The sequence below is a fragment of the Tursiops truncatus genome, chromosome 3, assembly GCF_011762595.2.
Source record: "Tursiops truncatus isolate mTurTru1 chromosome 3, mTurTru1.mat.Y, whole genome shotgun sequence".
NCBI lineage: Eukaryota > Metazoa > Chordata > Mammalia > Artiodactyla > Delphinidae > Tursiops > Tursiops truncatus.
Genome location: NC_047036.1, coordinates 163,559,386 through 163,574,712, shown reverse-complemented (window position 1 = coordinate 163,574,712; position 15,327 = coordinate 163,559,386). Strand labels below are relative to the sequence as shown.

The 15,327-nt window shown below is 53.7% G+C and overlaps 1 protein-coding gene across 2 annotated transcripts; it reads right to left on the bottom strand.

The window, feature by feature from the left end:
• Nucleotides 1–213: 213 nt before the first annotated feature.
• RGL3 (ral guanine nucleotide dissociation stimulator like 3) lies at nt 214–14,949 on the bottom strand. Of its 2 annotated transcripts, none has more exons than XM_073803237.1 (19): nt 14,847–14,949; nt 14,252–14,365; nt 13,417–13,640; nt 13,188–13,241; nt 12,855–13,069; nt 8,421–8,563; nt 8,095–8,310; nt 7,271–7,374; nt 7,086–7,170; nt 6,449–6,493; nt 6,256–6,342; nt 6,020–6,052; nt 5,804–5,925; nt 5,002–5,097; nt 4,833–4,901; nt 4,648–4,744; nt 3,855–3,923; nt 3,652–3,766; nt 214–2,097 (listed from the first exon to the last, which is right to left on the bottom strand). In XM_073803237.1, exons 1-19 carry the CDS (start codon nt 14,877–14,879, stop codon nt 1,979–1,981), a joined length of 2,040 nt encoding a protein of 679 aa, XP_073659338.1. In that variant the 5' UTR covers nt 14,880–14,949; the 3' UTR covers nt 214–1,978. The 2 variants fall into 2 exon arrangements, with proteins under 2 accessions (XP_073659338.1, XP_033710995.1); XM_033855104.2 differs by having other exon boundaries at nt 730–2,097; nt 3,855–4,007.
• Nucleotides 14,950–15,327: the final 378 nt, after the last annotated feature.

Genomic DNA, 15,327 nt, shown 5'->3' with positions numbered 1-15,327 from the left:
ATTGTTTTTTTTTTTTTTTTTTTTTGCATGTTCACCAGAATCCTCCCTTTTCCTAGTAACAGCAAATGTAATTTCTATTTACATGCCCTCCCAGACTCCATTCCTGTGATATGAAATGTCTCTGCCAGCTGACAGAATGAGCACAGGACCCAGGCCTGGCCAATGAACATATCACATTCCTCTGAACACAGTGATTGGCTCAGGGGTGGTTACAAGACACGCCGGTCCAGTCAGCATCTGCTCTGGGACTTTTGCTGGAGCTGATGGGATGAAGGGATTTTCCTTGCATGGGAAGGTGGAGCTGGTGGGATGTAAGCCTGGCACTGCCCCAACGAGGGTGAGGCTGCCTTGGAGTGGGGCAGTAGTCATTTAAATGTTCTTTTGGCTACTGTAAGAGAGACTCAAATCATAACGTAATGGCTTAAATAAGATAGGCATTTAGTTCTCTCTTTTGTAACAATCCAAGTAGCAGCAATACAATATGGCTTCTCCCTGGTCTCAGAGGGCCACACTCCTTCCAGTTTATGGCTCAGTTATTCAGAGGGTATGAACCACCTACTCCAAGATGATCTACCCCACGTCTTCATTCTAACCACCAGGAGGCGGAAAAGGGAGAAGGAGAGGACACAACCCTTCTCTTCAAGGGCAGAGCCTGGAATTTACCCATATACTTTCCCTTTACATCTCATTGGCTAAGACTTTGTCATATGACCACATTTTGCTGCAAGGGAGACTGGAAATGTGGTTTTTACTCTGGGTAGCCAGCTAAAAATCAGTGTTTCCATTACCATAGAAGAATGTGAATGGATTTAGGGAGACAATGGACAGTCTCATTCTCAGAGCAAATCAGAGGCAAGAGATTTTGTTACAAAGTCCTGGTGACATCTTTTGAGTCCCTGGATCCAACTGTGCCTGAAGCTGGACCCATGGAACTTTACAATTACACGGGCATTCATTTCCTTTTTTGCACATACCTGTTTGATTTGGGTTTTTGACCACTTGAAACAGAAAGAACCCTGATTAATACAGTTAGATATAAAGCCCCTAGTTGATGTCTGGCAGAGTGGGAGTTCATGAGTCAGTATCATTCTTGTTGTTACTGTTGTTGTTATGATTATGTTGCGGGTGGCCCTACAGCTCACTTCGTCTGTGCCTTCTCTACCTGTTTCTTCATCCTACCCCAGTACCGCTAGCTCACCCCTCTCATCTTCACAGCCCTTAATGACTCACGGGTGATGATGTTATTTGTCTCTGATTCCAATGAAATTTCTTCTTCACTCTCCCATATACATGGCAGAAAAGAATCATACCACCCCAACAATGTTGAGGGAGGGAGTCCTGAACCCTGTTTGTGACAGAGACCCCCCTGGATTCAAGTCATGCCTCACCCTGTGGAGCACAAGCTCCGGACGCGCAGGCTCAGCGGCCATGGCTCACGGGCCCAGCCGCTCCGCGGCATGTGGGATCTTCTCGGACCGGGGCACGAACCCGTGTCCCCTGCATCGGCAGGCGGACTCTCAACCACTGCGCCACCAGGGAAGCCCTCAATTCTTATCTTGATGAAAAGCGAACATGAAGCACAGGCGCAGAACAAACAAGACTGACTCCTGTTTCATAACTTTGATCACTATTTTCATCCACTTCTATCACTTCAGCTATGTCTCCAGCAGTTACAAGATTTCTCTGGGAGAGGGTCTGACCCCTGACACCGCACCCCTTTCTATGTTTATGGGATGAAGCTCTCCACCAGCCACCCATGGGCTGATGTCTTTGGAATAGGGGTCTGGTGCCAAAAGGGTCAGAGGGATGAGGTCCAATAAAGTTTGGGGAGGGGGAGTTTACAGGGTATGGAGGACAATGGCCTCTACTGGGGAATGAGAGATTTCCAGAGAAGAGCTCCCTCCCTGCCCCCTGGTGAAAGAAGCCAGGCCCCTTGCTGCCCATGGGGCCCATGTCCTGGAGGAGGGGGAGAAGCACCTCAGGCTGGGGACACTGAGGTTGTGTGCCGGGCCCCCTCCTTCCGCCGCAGCACGAAGTCTCCAGGGCCGGCTGGGCTCATTGCGTAGAAGACATTGGCATTGTCAGGAATCAGGAGCTCTGACCAGGGGCGGAGATGATGGTGAAAGGCCCACACAACCTCGTACTTCCCTCACAAAGGACCTAGGTAACCTTCCACCATTCACCTTGGAGCCTGACAACCTTGGGTCCCTTCAGCTAGTGCTAAGCCAACCTCATCCTCCTCTCTTTGTGAACCTAGACCACTTCCCACTCAAAGCCCGCACAACCTCATGTCTCCCCCCACCTCCAACCCCGTGAACCTGGGCTACCTCCTGCTATTTCCCCCTGGAGCCTAGACAACCTGCACTACAAGCTTGAACAAAGTCAGGCCACCCAGCCCAATCAACTTCCTGCCCATCCCACCCTTCCCCCACAGCCAGCTCCCAGCCAAGTTCATGCTGCTCTCACCATGAACTTGGACAACTTCTGACTTCCCACTTCCAGCCTGTACAAACCTCACACTTGGCACGTGAACAACCTCATGTATCCTTCCTAATGTCCAGCCAACCTCACATCATGCCCTTTAATGTGTCGCTTTCTCTCTGGTTTTTTTTTGGCCACACTGTGGGGCTTGCGGGATCTTAGTTCCCCGACCAGGGACGGAACCCGTGCCCCCTGCAGTGGAAGCACAGAGCCCTAACCACTGGACTGCCAGGGAATTCCCTAGCATGTCAATCTCTTGCCTCTCTCTCTTTTTTCTTCCTACATTATTTTCTCCATTTAAAAAACTTTTTAATTGAAGTATAGTTGATTTACAATATTGTGTTAATTTCTTCTGTACCGCAAAGTGATTCAGTTATACAGTATTCTTTTTCATATTCTTTTCGATTATGGTTTGTCACAGGATACTGAATATAGTTCCCTGTTGCCTTTCCCTCTTTTTTTTTTTTTTTCGCGGTACGCGGGCCTCTCACTGTTGTGGCCTCTCCCGTTGTGGAGCACAGGCTCCGGACGCGCAGGCTCAGTGGCCATGGCTCACGGGACCAGCCGCTCCGCGGCATGTGGGATCTCCCCGGACCGGGGCATGAACCCGCGTCCCCTGCATCGGCAGGCGGACTCTCAACCACTGCGCCACCAGGGAAGCCCCTGCCTCTCCCTCTTGAAAACTGGATAACCTCCTACTCACCTGTACACTGAACGATCTCATGCTTCCCTACCCTGAATTTCAGTACCATGTGGCCCTCTCCTATGCCAAATTCAGAGTCCCCATGCTGAGCCCGGACAAACTCATTTCCCCTCAGATCCAAGCCCAGACCCTGCTTCAGTCTTGTGCTCCACCAGGTTGAGCCTGAAGAACCTCATGATTCTACACGTTTAAGCCCGGATGACCTTCTACACTCCCTCTCCACTGGACCCTGGACAATCTCATTTCCCCATAAATCCTAGGAAGTCACCTTTGGTGCCCGCTTCCCTCACACTGAGACAGGACAACCTCATGACCCCACCTAATGAAGGTACCAATATTTTTCTGCCTCTTACCCCAACCCTGCTTCATCTCACCCCTACTCTGTGCCAGAACCAACCCGGTCAGTCTGCCGCCCCCCTCCTGAAGCTGTCCCCCCCCAGCTCTGGCTCCAAGCTGTCCCTGCTCACCCCTGTCCCCAGGAAGGGCTTGGAAGAGCTGATAGTCCTGGGCCCAGGGCTGAGCCACATTGTGCTTTTCCAAGGCTCGCTGCACCACGCTGGAGGCCTTGTCCTGACTAGTGAGCTGGGAAGAGAGGGCGAGAGGTGAGGGATGACAGCCCAAGCCCCAAGGGCAGGGCTGCCACCAGCAGGTCCCGGGCACAGCCCCTCACCAGGATGCTCCGATACAGATTTCCATGGTCATTGTCGATGCTGACTCGGACGACGCAGGCCTCTGAGCCCTGTTGCCCCGGGAGGGAGATGTGAGGGCCACTCAAGGGCAAGGCCAGGGTCCGGGGGCCTGGTAGGTCTGGGCTCAGTGGCGGCTGTAGGCAGTGGGGTGGGGACTGAGCGGTGAGAGCACGAGGCCCCTCCCTCATTGTATGCAACACGTCTTCCTGCACACCCCAAGCCTGGGACATGCAATTAGGGTACATACACAAGCCCACATCTATGCAATCCCATCACATACAGACTTTCACGCCCTGTTACATGAATTCACACACGACTCATGTTCACACACAAGAAACCCTGTGTAACCAGAGAGCGGCGACTGCACCCATTTGCTCACAATTGTTGGATACGCACAAGCCCATGTCCATGAAAAACCCTGCACATGGTCCTGTGGACACTGTGGATATTCACGCCCACATTTCCCCTCCAGGTATGCAAATTCCTAGGAAAATGCATATCTGTGCAAAAGTGGGTGATTGCACCCCAGAGTACCTTGTGTCTAAGTGGAAGCTCTGGTCCAGATCTGAGCATAACTCATGGACAGTCCCTCAAACGGGGCCATGGAAATGCACGTGCCTTCCTGGACATATCCCTAGAGTGTTCAGCCAGCTGTGTGCATAGTCTCCTGTGTACATACCTAGCCCCCAAATCCTGTACACACACACACACACACACACACACACACACAGCCCCGGGTGCCCGCAGTCCCACATGTACACATAGTCCTGGTACCTTGGTGCTGGGGCCCTGCGGCCCTGGAGAGGCCGGAGGACTGCCGGGAGGAGGGTCCCTCGTTCTAGGACTGGATGGGGGGGACGCTGGGGACAGACTGGGGGAGACACAGAGTCTGAAGTGGGGTGGCTGCCCTGATCTCTGATCCTGTCCTCTCCAGCCCCTTTACCAAATGGGATGCTGACCTGGAGGTGGAGGATGAGGGATCCCTGGGACTCCCACCAGGGGATGAGCCTCTCTCTCGGGACAGCTTCCTGAAAATAGAGACAGGGGGTGAGGCTGAGCCCAGACTCAGTCCCAGGAGCGGATGCCATCTCTGCCCACGTCACTCCCCACATACTCCCTGAGACTCACGCGCTGAGGCGCTTGGTAAGGCTGATTCGCCGCCGGACGCGTGGGGAGCTGGGGCAGGAGGCGGCCGGTGGCTCAATGACCCGGGAGATGCGGTAGCTGAGGGGTCAAGATGCAGATGGGATGGGGGGGTTGGGAAATGAGTTAGAATCGGTCGGGAGCTGGGTTTTGGGGGTGTGTGTGTGTGGGAACAGCCAGGGGGTGGGCACCCAATGTTGGGGTCAGGGCCGTTACAGCTGTGGGGTCTTATCAGGGATGAGATGAGATGGCTTGGTTGGCAGGTCACACAGGGGTTTACAGAGTGGGACTGAGGAGTCAAATTGGGTCGGGGATAGAGTTCAAGGTCAGATAATCACTGAGGTCAATTGTTTGGATCATGGATTCAGTAGAATGAAAAGAAACCATTGGGACAGTTGAGTTGGATGCTCTGACATAAGAGTCAGTTGCTCAGAATTGGGGGTCAATGATTGGGCTCAGAGAGTCAGATGGGGGTTATGAATGGGGTCATGGGTCAGATAGGGCCGGCGGGGGGGAAGAAAAGATGAGATGGTTGAATGGAATGGCCAGCTGCATGTTAAAGGTTGAAGTCAGAAAGTCAGATGGGTTAAGGTTTGGGGTCAGAGGTCAACTGGGGCCCTCGACTGGGCCGCAGACAATGCAAGGTGACAGGCTGGGTGGGGGGGTGTCAGGGCTCAGGAAGGGGGTCTTAGGAGGAGCTGGAGAGGTGCATGGGGGAGGTGGATCCAGTGTGTGACCCAGGGTCAGTGGGTGGGAGGTTGGTCAGGCCAGGCCACGTGTTGGTCACCTCTGCTCCTCGCTGAGCTGGCGCTGGGTGCGCAGGGCAGCCAGGATGGGCAGGTGGGAGCTCAAGCAGTAGCTCTGACAGCGCCTCTGCAGCTGCTGGATGTGGGCCAGGATCTCCCACTCCTGAGGGGGTGGCCTCTGAGACCCCATCCATGCCCAACCCCCATCCTGGACCGCCCCCCCCCACCCCGGCATGCCCACCCCAGTGCCCACTTACCTTCCTCCTCTTCTCAAAGTTGATGAGATCCCCCTGGGGGCAAATCTTGTCTGAACTGGAGCCTCCAGGGTCAAGGATCAAGGGTCAAGGTCAGGGGTTGGGATGTCAGGAGCCCTACCGCACTAAGGGGGCTGGGGTCAGGAGCACAAGGCAGGGTCATGGGTGTGAGGTCAGGAGGCCCTCTGTGCTGAGGGTGAGTGAGGCTGGGGTCAGGAGTCAAGGGTCAGGGCTCAGACCTCCAGCATGTCCGGCAGGGCTGTATCCAGCATAACCAGGTCCGTGAGAAAGGTGCCAAGGTAGGGGATGGGGCCTGGGGGCAGTTTCTGTGGCCCCCAGAGCTCCAGTCACTCTCAGCCATCACCGACCCCACCAGGCTCCACCCCCCACCCAGGATCCTGCTTGTCCCTCATCCCAAACCACATCACTCACTGAGGGCAGGCTTCCTGGGGGGGCATTCTCCTCGGTAGCCTCCTCCTGGGGGAAGGGGAAGGACTGAGCAGTCCTGGGCTCTCTTTGTCCCCTCCCTCGGGGAAGATGCCTCCATCACAAGCAGTTGTAAAGGCCATACCCAAGGGAGAGTGAACAGGGAGGGGGAGAGAACAGATAAGCAGCAGGGGGCAGGGCTCACTGGGGATGATGGGAGGTGGGGCTTGTGGGTGCCTTGGCCCCCAAGGCTGGCCTTAACACAGGTGAAAATCCTTGTACCTGGAGATCCCCCAGAAATGCCCTGAACCTTGTTGGCACATTTTTTTTTTTTTCTTATCAAAGTCAAGTCCTTAGCAGAATTTTTTTTTTTTCCCTCTTTGCTCTGACTCTGGCCTTCAGTGACCTTTTCCCTGTAACTCTGGTATTTGTTGAATGAATAAATAAGGCAGCCACCAAGTGTGAGCTATAATGAGGGCAGCAGAGGGAGTAAAAACGCAGGGCTGCCCACAAACAAGAGGAAGGTCATTCTCGAGGCATAGGGAAAGGACACTGAATGTTATGACAATGACAAGCAATGCCCTGCCGGGCCCCTGGTCCCCTTCCTGGGCCCGGGATCTGAGGGGTCCTCACCCATCTGTACCTGGGAGAGAATCTCTCTGCTGCTGAGGTGATTGTTCTCATCGGAAAAAATCTGCGAAAGTTTCCTGAAAGTGGATAACGGTTCCCTGGGGGTACAGGAGAGGGGTCACGGGTGGCCGCGGGGAGAGTCAGAGCTGGCATGAGGTGGGCAAGGAGTACCGCGCCAGCACCCCGCCCCTTGCTCACCGGCTCAGGGCACCCCAGCTGCGCTTGAGCCGGTAGATGGGGTTAGACTGCAGGGCGGACAGGATGGCGCGCAGGGAGGAGAAGTTCCGCAGTTCCCGGCAGCGCTGGGGAGCGGGGTGGGGGACCGCTGGTCACACCCCCAAGCCTGAACCCCAAGTATGATCCACCTTTGATCCCGTGACTTGTGACCCCAGGTTAGATCCTTACAGCTCGCCCCATGTCTGACGGGCTACCCAGATTCAGCCTCCTCCCCCAGGGGCCCCCTCCCCCTCTCCAACCTGCAGTCCCAGCCCCTCCCCCAGCTGCCCCTCCATTCCTCTCCTCTGACCTTGGCTTCCCGTGTCCCCACTCCTTACTTCTCCCTGGGCCCCAGACGGACCCGTAGCATCTCTCCTAGACCCAGACTCCTCCCCGCCCGCCCAAGTCTCACCCCAGGTGTCACCCTTCTTCCCCCTTCGCCTTGCCACGCCCCCACTCTCTTTCCTGGCCCCCATTTCTACTCTTCCTCTCTGCTCAGGCTCCTGCCCCGCTTCCATCCAGTCTCTTTCAGGACCTCTGCCTCCGTCTCTTGGCTTTGGTCTCTCCTCCAAGCCTATCCCCTCCCCAGTGCCCCCATCCCATCCTTATTCCTAGACCAGCCCTGCGTCCCTCTGCGGTCTCAGGCGCCAGTCCCGTCCAGCCACGTCCTAGGCTTTCTCTTAGGCACCTCCCAGCCCCAATCCTCCAAGTATCCCCAGACCCCAGTCCTCGGCCTTCCGCCCGCCCCCGACCTCTCTCTGGCCTCGGTGCCCCATGCCCCCTTCCACCCACCCCCCGACAGGCACCTGCGCGATGCGGATCCACTTCTCCAGCCGCTGCGCCCTCTGCGGGGCGGCCAGGCCCGGCGACCCGAGCACCGAGCCCAGCACGCAGCCGGTCACCGTGTTGAACTGGGTCACAGTGGCGCGCACAGTGGAGGTGGTGCCTGTGGCCCCCGGCCGGTCCCGCTGCGACCACACGGAGCCCAGGCACTCGAAGGGCCGCACGCGCGAGAAGAGCTCCTGCGCGCGGGAGTTGGGGGTGGGTAGGATCTGTGCTCAGCTGGGCCTCTCCCCCTTCCCCCTCCTCTACGCCCCGCCCCCACCCGGCCGCGCCCAGCAGGGATCCTCACCGCATCCATCAGGGTCAGCTGCTCGGCCACGTCGTCTACACTGAAGTCCAGGAGCTCAGGACCTTCCCGCACGAGTCCTTCCACCTCCTCCAAGCAGCCTACCGGGGAGTCTGGACGGGGTATCTGGGCAACCCCTGGATGTCCTGAGGGAGCATTAGAGGGGGTTAAAAACTCTGAAGTTTGAATCCAGGACTGGCTGCGTGACCTTGGGCATCTGTGTCCTCACTTTTCTCGTCTGTGAAACAGAGATCTCCTTGAGTGTTTTTAAGAACGTCAGAGCAGCAGTAACTGTTCATTGAGCATCTTGGGTGGATTAACGGGGAAATTTATACACTAACCCTGAGAGGGAGGTACTATTATGCACCTTTCTTAAGGGCAAAACTGAGGCAGGAATTTGCTCTCACATCTTCAGTAAATGGCAGAGATCTGAAGCCAGGTGCTCAAAGTCTAGAATAGAAAATAGAGCTTTTTGACTTTGAACCTGTATTAGGATAGGATCCACCTGCCCTTTTCTGGTGGTTAGAGGTGGTATAACCTTGTGGTTAAGGAAAGGTTATCGTCTTAACGTCCCCAGTTCAAATCCAAACTGGTCCACCGGGGTGCTGTGCGAATTAAGCAAGACTTTAAACCTCTCTGTGCCTTGGCTTCTTCACTTGGATTTTTTTTTTTAATCACATGAAATCACGCATACCAGACGGCTATAAAGTACTCAATACATATGATTTTTCCGAGGTGGCGTTCAATGGTGGCGCCCCCTAGGGGGACATTTTGGAAGTTGAAATCTTGCCACAAGAGGGGCTTGGCACTCAGTGAAGAATTGCATCACCAGCCTCCAAATGTCCCTCCAAGAAATTTGTGTCCTTGAAAAACCTGTTTACAATACTTGGCACCTAGAACTCAACTATCTTCCTCATAAACACTAATTATTTTGGCTCTAGAAAGGCAAGGACTGTGAACTTTGTTTTGTACGGAAATGGCGAGTGTTGTTCACCATTTTGGAAATTGATGTCACCAACATCTATGCTGCTGCATCTGTGTCGCCAGTGCATCCCCCTGCATTAGTTTCTGGCTGCCAATATCACCATGATGCTATGGCAGGCGAAGGCACTGAACAACTTCATCATGTCTCCTGGTGAGGCATGCCCAGACATTGACATACCAACAAGTATAGTTGATTGTTGTGTAAATTGCTTTTGTTTTATTTCTCCTTCCTATTACAATTTCAGCATCATATTATTATTTTTTTCATATTATTATTTTTAAACTATCTGTGTAAGTCTGTTTAATTATCTGTCTTTCATTTCGTATTAGGACAGGTAGCATTGCAAAATACTACTTTATTTTTATTTTTTGGCTGTGCTGTCATGCTGCATGCAGGATCTTAGGTCCTGGAACAGGAATCGAACCTGTGCCCCCTGCAGTGGGAGCACAGAGTCTTAACCACTGGGCCACCAGGGAAGTCCTGCAAAATATTAGTTTTTAAAAGTGGGCATAGGGGGAAAAATTACTCAGCCATAGAAAGGAACGAAATTGGGTCATTTGTAGAGATGTGGATGGACCTAGAGACTGTCACACAGAGTGAAGTAAATCAGAAAGAGAAAAATAAGTATTGTATATTAACGCATGTATGTGGAATCTAGAAAAATGGTACAGATGAACCTGTTTGCAAGGCAGAAATGGAGACACAGATGTAGAGAACAAACACCAAGGAGGGAAAGTATGGACACCAAGGAGGGAAAGAGTGGGGTGGGATGAATTGGGATTGACATATATATACTAATATGTATAAAATAGACAACTAATAAGAACCTGCTGTATAAAAATTAAATAAAATAAAAATTTAAAAAAATCCCATAACTTGAGCACCAAAAAAAAAAAAAAAAGTGAGCATAGGGGAAAAAAATTGCACGTAAATCTAATCAAACCTTTAGCTCTTACAGCAAGTATGGTGAATAGAGGAACGTGCTTCATGTCACCATGAGAAAGCTAACAGGTAAATGGAGAAGAATGTGAGACATTCCTCGGGACAAATGAGCCATTATTTTCCCCTAATGCCATTAATCAAAAGGCAAAGAGGAACAGTCATAGAAAAAAAGAGATCTAAGAAATGAACACTTGGGACTTCCCTGGTGGCATAGTGGTAAAGAATCCGCCTGCCAATGCAGGGGACACGGGTTTCAGCCCTGGTCCAAGAAGATCTCACATGCCGCGGAGCAACTAAGCCCGTGCGCCACAACTACTGAGCCTGTGCTCTAGAGCCACAACTACTGAGCCCGTGTGCCACAACTACTGAAGCCCGCACACCTAGAGCCCGTGCTCTGCAACAAGAGAAGCCACCGCAATGAGAAGCCCGAGCATCGCAACGAAGAGTAGGCCCCGCTCGCCGCAATTAGAGAAAGCCCGCGTGCAGCAACGAAGACCCAACACAGCCAAAAGTAAATAAATAAAATATATAAATTTATTTTTTAAAAAAAGAACACTTTAAATGGATCTTTGGTTTTGGAAGAAATAACTATAAAGAAGACAACTTAGGAACAATAGGGGAATTTGAATATGAGTATTTTTTGATATTGAGTAATTATTGCTGATTTCGTTGGAAAAGATTGTGGGCATGAAAGTTATATATATTTTAAAGTCCTTGTCAATTACCAGTGAGAACCAAAGTATTTGTGTGTGAAGGGACGTAAGTCTGGGATTTGCCTTCAAATCATCCTGAAAAAAAATTTTTTTTTTTGGTCAAATTGATAATTGTTGAAGATGAGTGATGGGTGTTTCAGTGTTCTTTACATTACTTCTCTCTACTTTTCTATATGTCTGAAATTTTCCATGGTAAAAAGTAACCCCCAAACAAGGATACTAAGGTTCCCAGATCCTGGCATAAAGTCAGTGTTCAATAAATGTTCATTTTCTCCTCTTACCTCAAGAACTCATAGCTTAGGGCAGCACTTTCAATAGAATTTTCTGCAGTGGTGGAAATATTTTCTACCTGTGCTGCCCGATGTGGTTACTGAGCACTAGAAATGTGGCCATTGTGACCAAAGAACTGATTTTAATTTTTATTTAATGTTAATTAAGTTCAATTTTAATAGCCACATGGGGCTAGTGGCTACCCCACTGCCCTGTGCAGCTCTGATGACTTGGAATCAGCTGGTGAAATCTTGAAGGCAGAGGAAGAAAGATACTTGGCAACCAGCAGGGAAGATGAAGGGATAAAATGTATATAAATAACTCTCACCAGGGGAGAGAAGTGGTTGCTACTTTGTAAAGCAGAGAGGAATGTGGCCAGTTTAAGGATTAAAGAATGGATTAGGGATATAAAGCTCTTGTGACAGGGATCAGATCAAACACAGATGGGTGAAAGATGATACTTTATAAGCAGGATGCAATTACTCAGTAGACAAATCCGTGTTGTAACTGACCCTGGGGATAGCGTTGGGGACAAGACCAATAGGTTCTATGCAGAAAAATAAGGCAGGTAATAGGACTCAGAGTGGGAGGCTGTATTTGTTGGGAGGGGATCTGAGAAGGCATGTCTGAGGAGATGACAACTGAAAAAAGATCTGCGTGAAGTATGTGGTTATATTTCCTTCCCCCCAAAGCTCTCTACAGCAGAGGTTGTAGACCTCTGCTGTAGAGAGCAACAAACGTGGCATGTGGGATCTTAGTTCTCTGACCAGGGATTGAACCCATGCCCTCTGCAATGGAAACGCAGAGTCTTAACCACTGGACCACCACGCAAGTCCCAGCAAACTTTTCCATAAAAGGCTAGATAATTTGCTGACACCCACTTCACTAGAAAACATCAGTATGATTTATTGTATCGATTTCATTATAAGTGGTAGATTCTAATAAGTAAGAATCTGTGATAACAACAGTAATGAAAATAATGCTATTTGCCAAGCTCTCATTACTTGTTTATTTACTTGTCCACTAATTGTCTTCCCCAGGGAACAGGGAGCTCCTGTCCACTGTTACGTGCCCAGAGCCAGTGGCTAAATATCTGTTGAATGAATGAAGAAGCCAATGAGGTAAGTACTGTCATTGCCCCCATTTTGCAGATAAGGAAACTGAGGCTCAGAGAGGTGATTTATCCAAGGTCGCACAGTCAGCAAATGGCAGAACTAGGATTTGAACCCAGGTCTCTGTAGCTCCTAAGGCAAGTAGTAATAGATGATTTGTAGCCAAAAACACAGGGTATCCTGACCCAATGATGGACTATCTTTGTAGTTGGGATGTGTTGTGTGGGGGAGGTGATAGACAAATGCCAATACTTTAAACAAAGGGCTATTATCCCCATTTTACAGGTGGTGAAACTGAGGCTCAGACAGGGTTAAGAACCTTGCCCAAGATTTGTAGCTCCTCCGTAAGAGGAGAGGACCCCTGGGGGAGGGAGAATGCCTGTTCCGGACACTATCGGTTCCCCAACCCGCTCACCTGCCCATGTCTGGGACCGCTCCTCTTCTTCCTGCTGTGGCTCAGCATTCTTCAGGAAATCTCCCAGCAGCTTTTCTGCCTCCCGGGCCTCAGCCCCTGATGGGGCTGCCCAGCCCAGAAAGGTGCAAACACTGCCTAGGTCCGAGTGGGCAGGGGGATCCCAGAAATCCTGAGGGTAGTCCCGCAGCCAGGAGCCCAGCACTGACACCACAGCCCTGGCCAGAGGGGTGGGGCCTCAGAGCCCAGCCCAGAGCTCTGGACCTCTGGAGCCCCTACACTTCAGATCCTTTTGACCTCTATGCCCCCCTGCCCACACCCGACGGGAGGACAAACCTCAGGTTGTTGTTGAAGGTCAGATCTCTTCCCTCTGTCTTCTTGATCTCTACCCTGGAAAGACATCCCCCCTCCGCCATCAGGTGAGGAAGAGGGCGGCTGGAGGGGACTCAGGAGGAAGATTCTGGGGTTGGAGGGGGGGGGGTCCTGGTTCTAAACCGGAGGGAGCAGAGGAGTATCCAGGTGAAGGTCTGGGGAGGGAACATGAGAGTCCCCCGTTGGTACTGACCCCGGCGGCAGGGGCGGCGGCGGCGGTGGCAGGAGAAGGTCCAGCACGCGGGCAGTGGGCACAAAGGCCCGGTGGGTGGCCAGGAAGGCAGGCACGAAGCCTGGGTCCTGCTCGCGGTCTCCAGACACCAACTCCCGCACCAGCCGCTCCAGCCGCGCTGCCCTCAGCGCCCGCACCTTGCTGGTGCGGTAATGGAGGAAGGTGTCGGCACCGGGGCTGGGGGCCTGCGGGGCAGGGTGATCGCAGTGAGACACAGAGGAGTGGGCCCCAGCATCCCATTCCAATCGTGTCTTTGGGAAGCACCGATCTTGCATCTGATCCTGTCCATTCTTCTGAATCCTGCCCCCTGAGTTCATCATTCTTCCCCATTGCACAATCGACCCCCGAAACCCGCCTGGAACCTCCTCATCCGCCCAGGCCCCGCCCTGCCCTCTGCCCCATTTACAAGCCACCCCTACCTCACCCCCACCTCCGCCCCCAGGCTGCTCCCAGCTCTCCTGCCGCGCTTCACTGGCCCGTTCCCAGGCTCTCTGCCCCACCTCGCTCTCGCCTGGTCTCTTCTAAAGACCACTCCTTCAGTTCCGCCCCACTAAACCTGGCTTACCTAGGCCCTGCCGTCCAGTTCCGTCCCCAAGTCCTGCAAGTCACCTCGGCCTCACCTGGCCCCGCCTCCTCATCTACCCCACTCACCTGGCCGCCCCCGGGCCCCACTCCATCCTTACCTGGTCGCCTCTAAGCCCCGCCCCTCCTTCGGGCCCTAGTTCCTCCCCTCCACTCAGCCCCGCCCTCACCTGGTCACCTTCCACTCGGCCCCAGCCTCCTACCCGTTCCTCACCTGGGTGCCCCGAGGCCCTGCTCCCGGACTCAAGCGCTGACTGCGCTGCCGCCGCAGGGAGACACTGTACACCGCGCCGTCCTCGGTCTCCTCGCCCCAGTCCTGCAGCGGCGCCTGGACGCGGAGGCGAGCTCAGGACGCCGCAGGGGGAAGGCTCCCGGGACCACGGCCCCGCCTCTTCCGCGGACTCAAGCCTGATCCCTCCAGTTTTATCCCCCTTTGCCGGCCAGAGTCAGTGAGACTCGGGGCAGGGGTCCAGGCTCGGGAAGTCCCCTCGGCGCCGCGGGTACCCTCCTACCTAGCCCTTGGGAGGATCGGGTGGCATTTGGGGACGTCCCAGGGTCCAGTCTTAGCGAGTCTGTCTCTAGTCCCTCCCGCAGATGCGTTCAGAGACACTCCCGCCACCAACCATCCCTAAAAGGAGCCAGCCACTTCACTGGGTCAGGGGCCGGGAGGCCAGAGGTAGGGACTCCCAGGCTGTTCCGAAGGGTCCGATTTGAGGGGAGAGAGGATCCAAGGGGCGGTCGGGGACCTGGAGTTTCTGGACTTGAGGGTCGCCAGGGATGTGGGGTCCTGGGACCCCAGGTCCCCTTACCAGGGCGAGCTCCTTGCTCGTCGTCCGCTCCATGGTCCGCTCCCGTCCCGCTCTGCCGCGCGGCTGAGTGAGGCGGAAGGGCCGGTCGGGGAGCAGTGGCCGGGAGTCGGGCCGGCGGGGCGGGGCGGCCGGGCAGCGCGGGGGCGGGGCGGGGTGGACCCACTGCTCGCGGTTGCCCCTGCCAGACCCCAGCGCCCAGCCCAGGGCCCTGGGGAAGAGGTCCGAGCTCTCCGGATAAATGTGTATCAATCTGAGCCCGGGAGACAGGACGCCCCTCTCTCTCTCCCAGGGGAGGGCTCTTTTTTGTGTCCCCAGGTGTGGAGGAGCTAATGTGTATAGCTAAGTGGGGTACAGGTCTGCGTCCTCAGAAGGAGAGTCCGCTTGCTCAGACGGGGAGGGCTGGTCCGCCCCAGGTGTGGAGGTATTTCTCATTTCTCTGCAGGGACGGAGGGAGCTCAATCTGCGTCCCTAGCTTATGGGA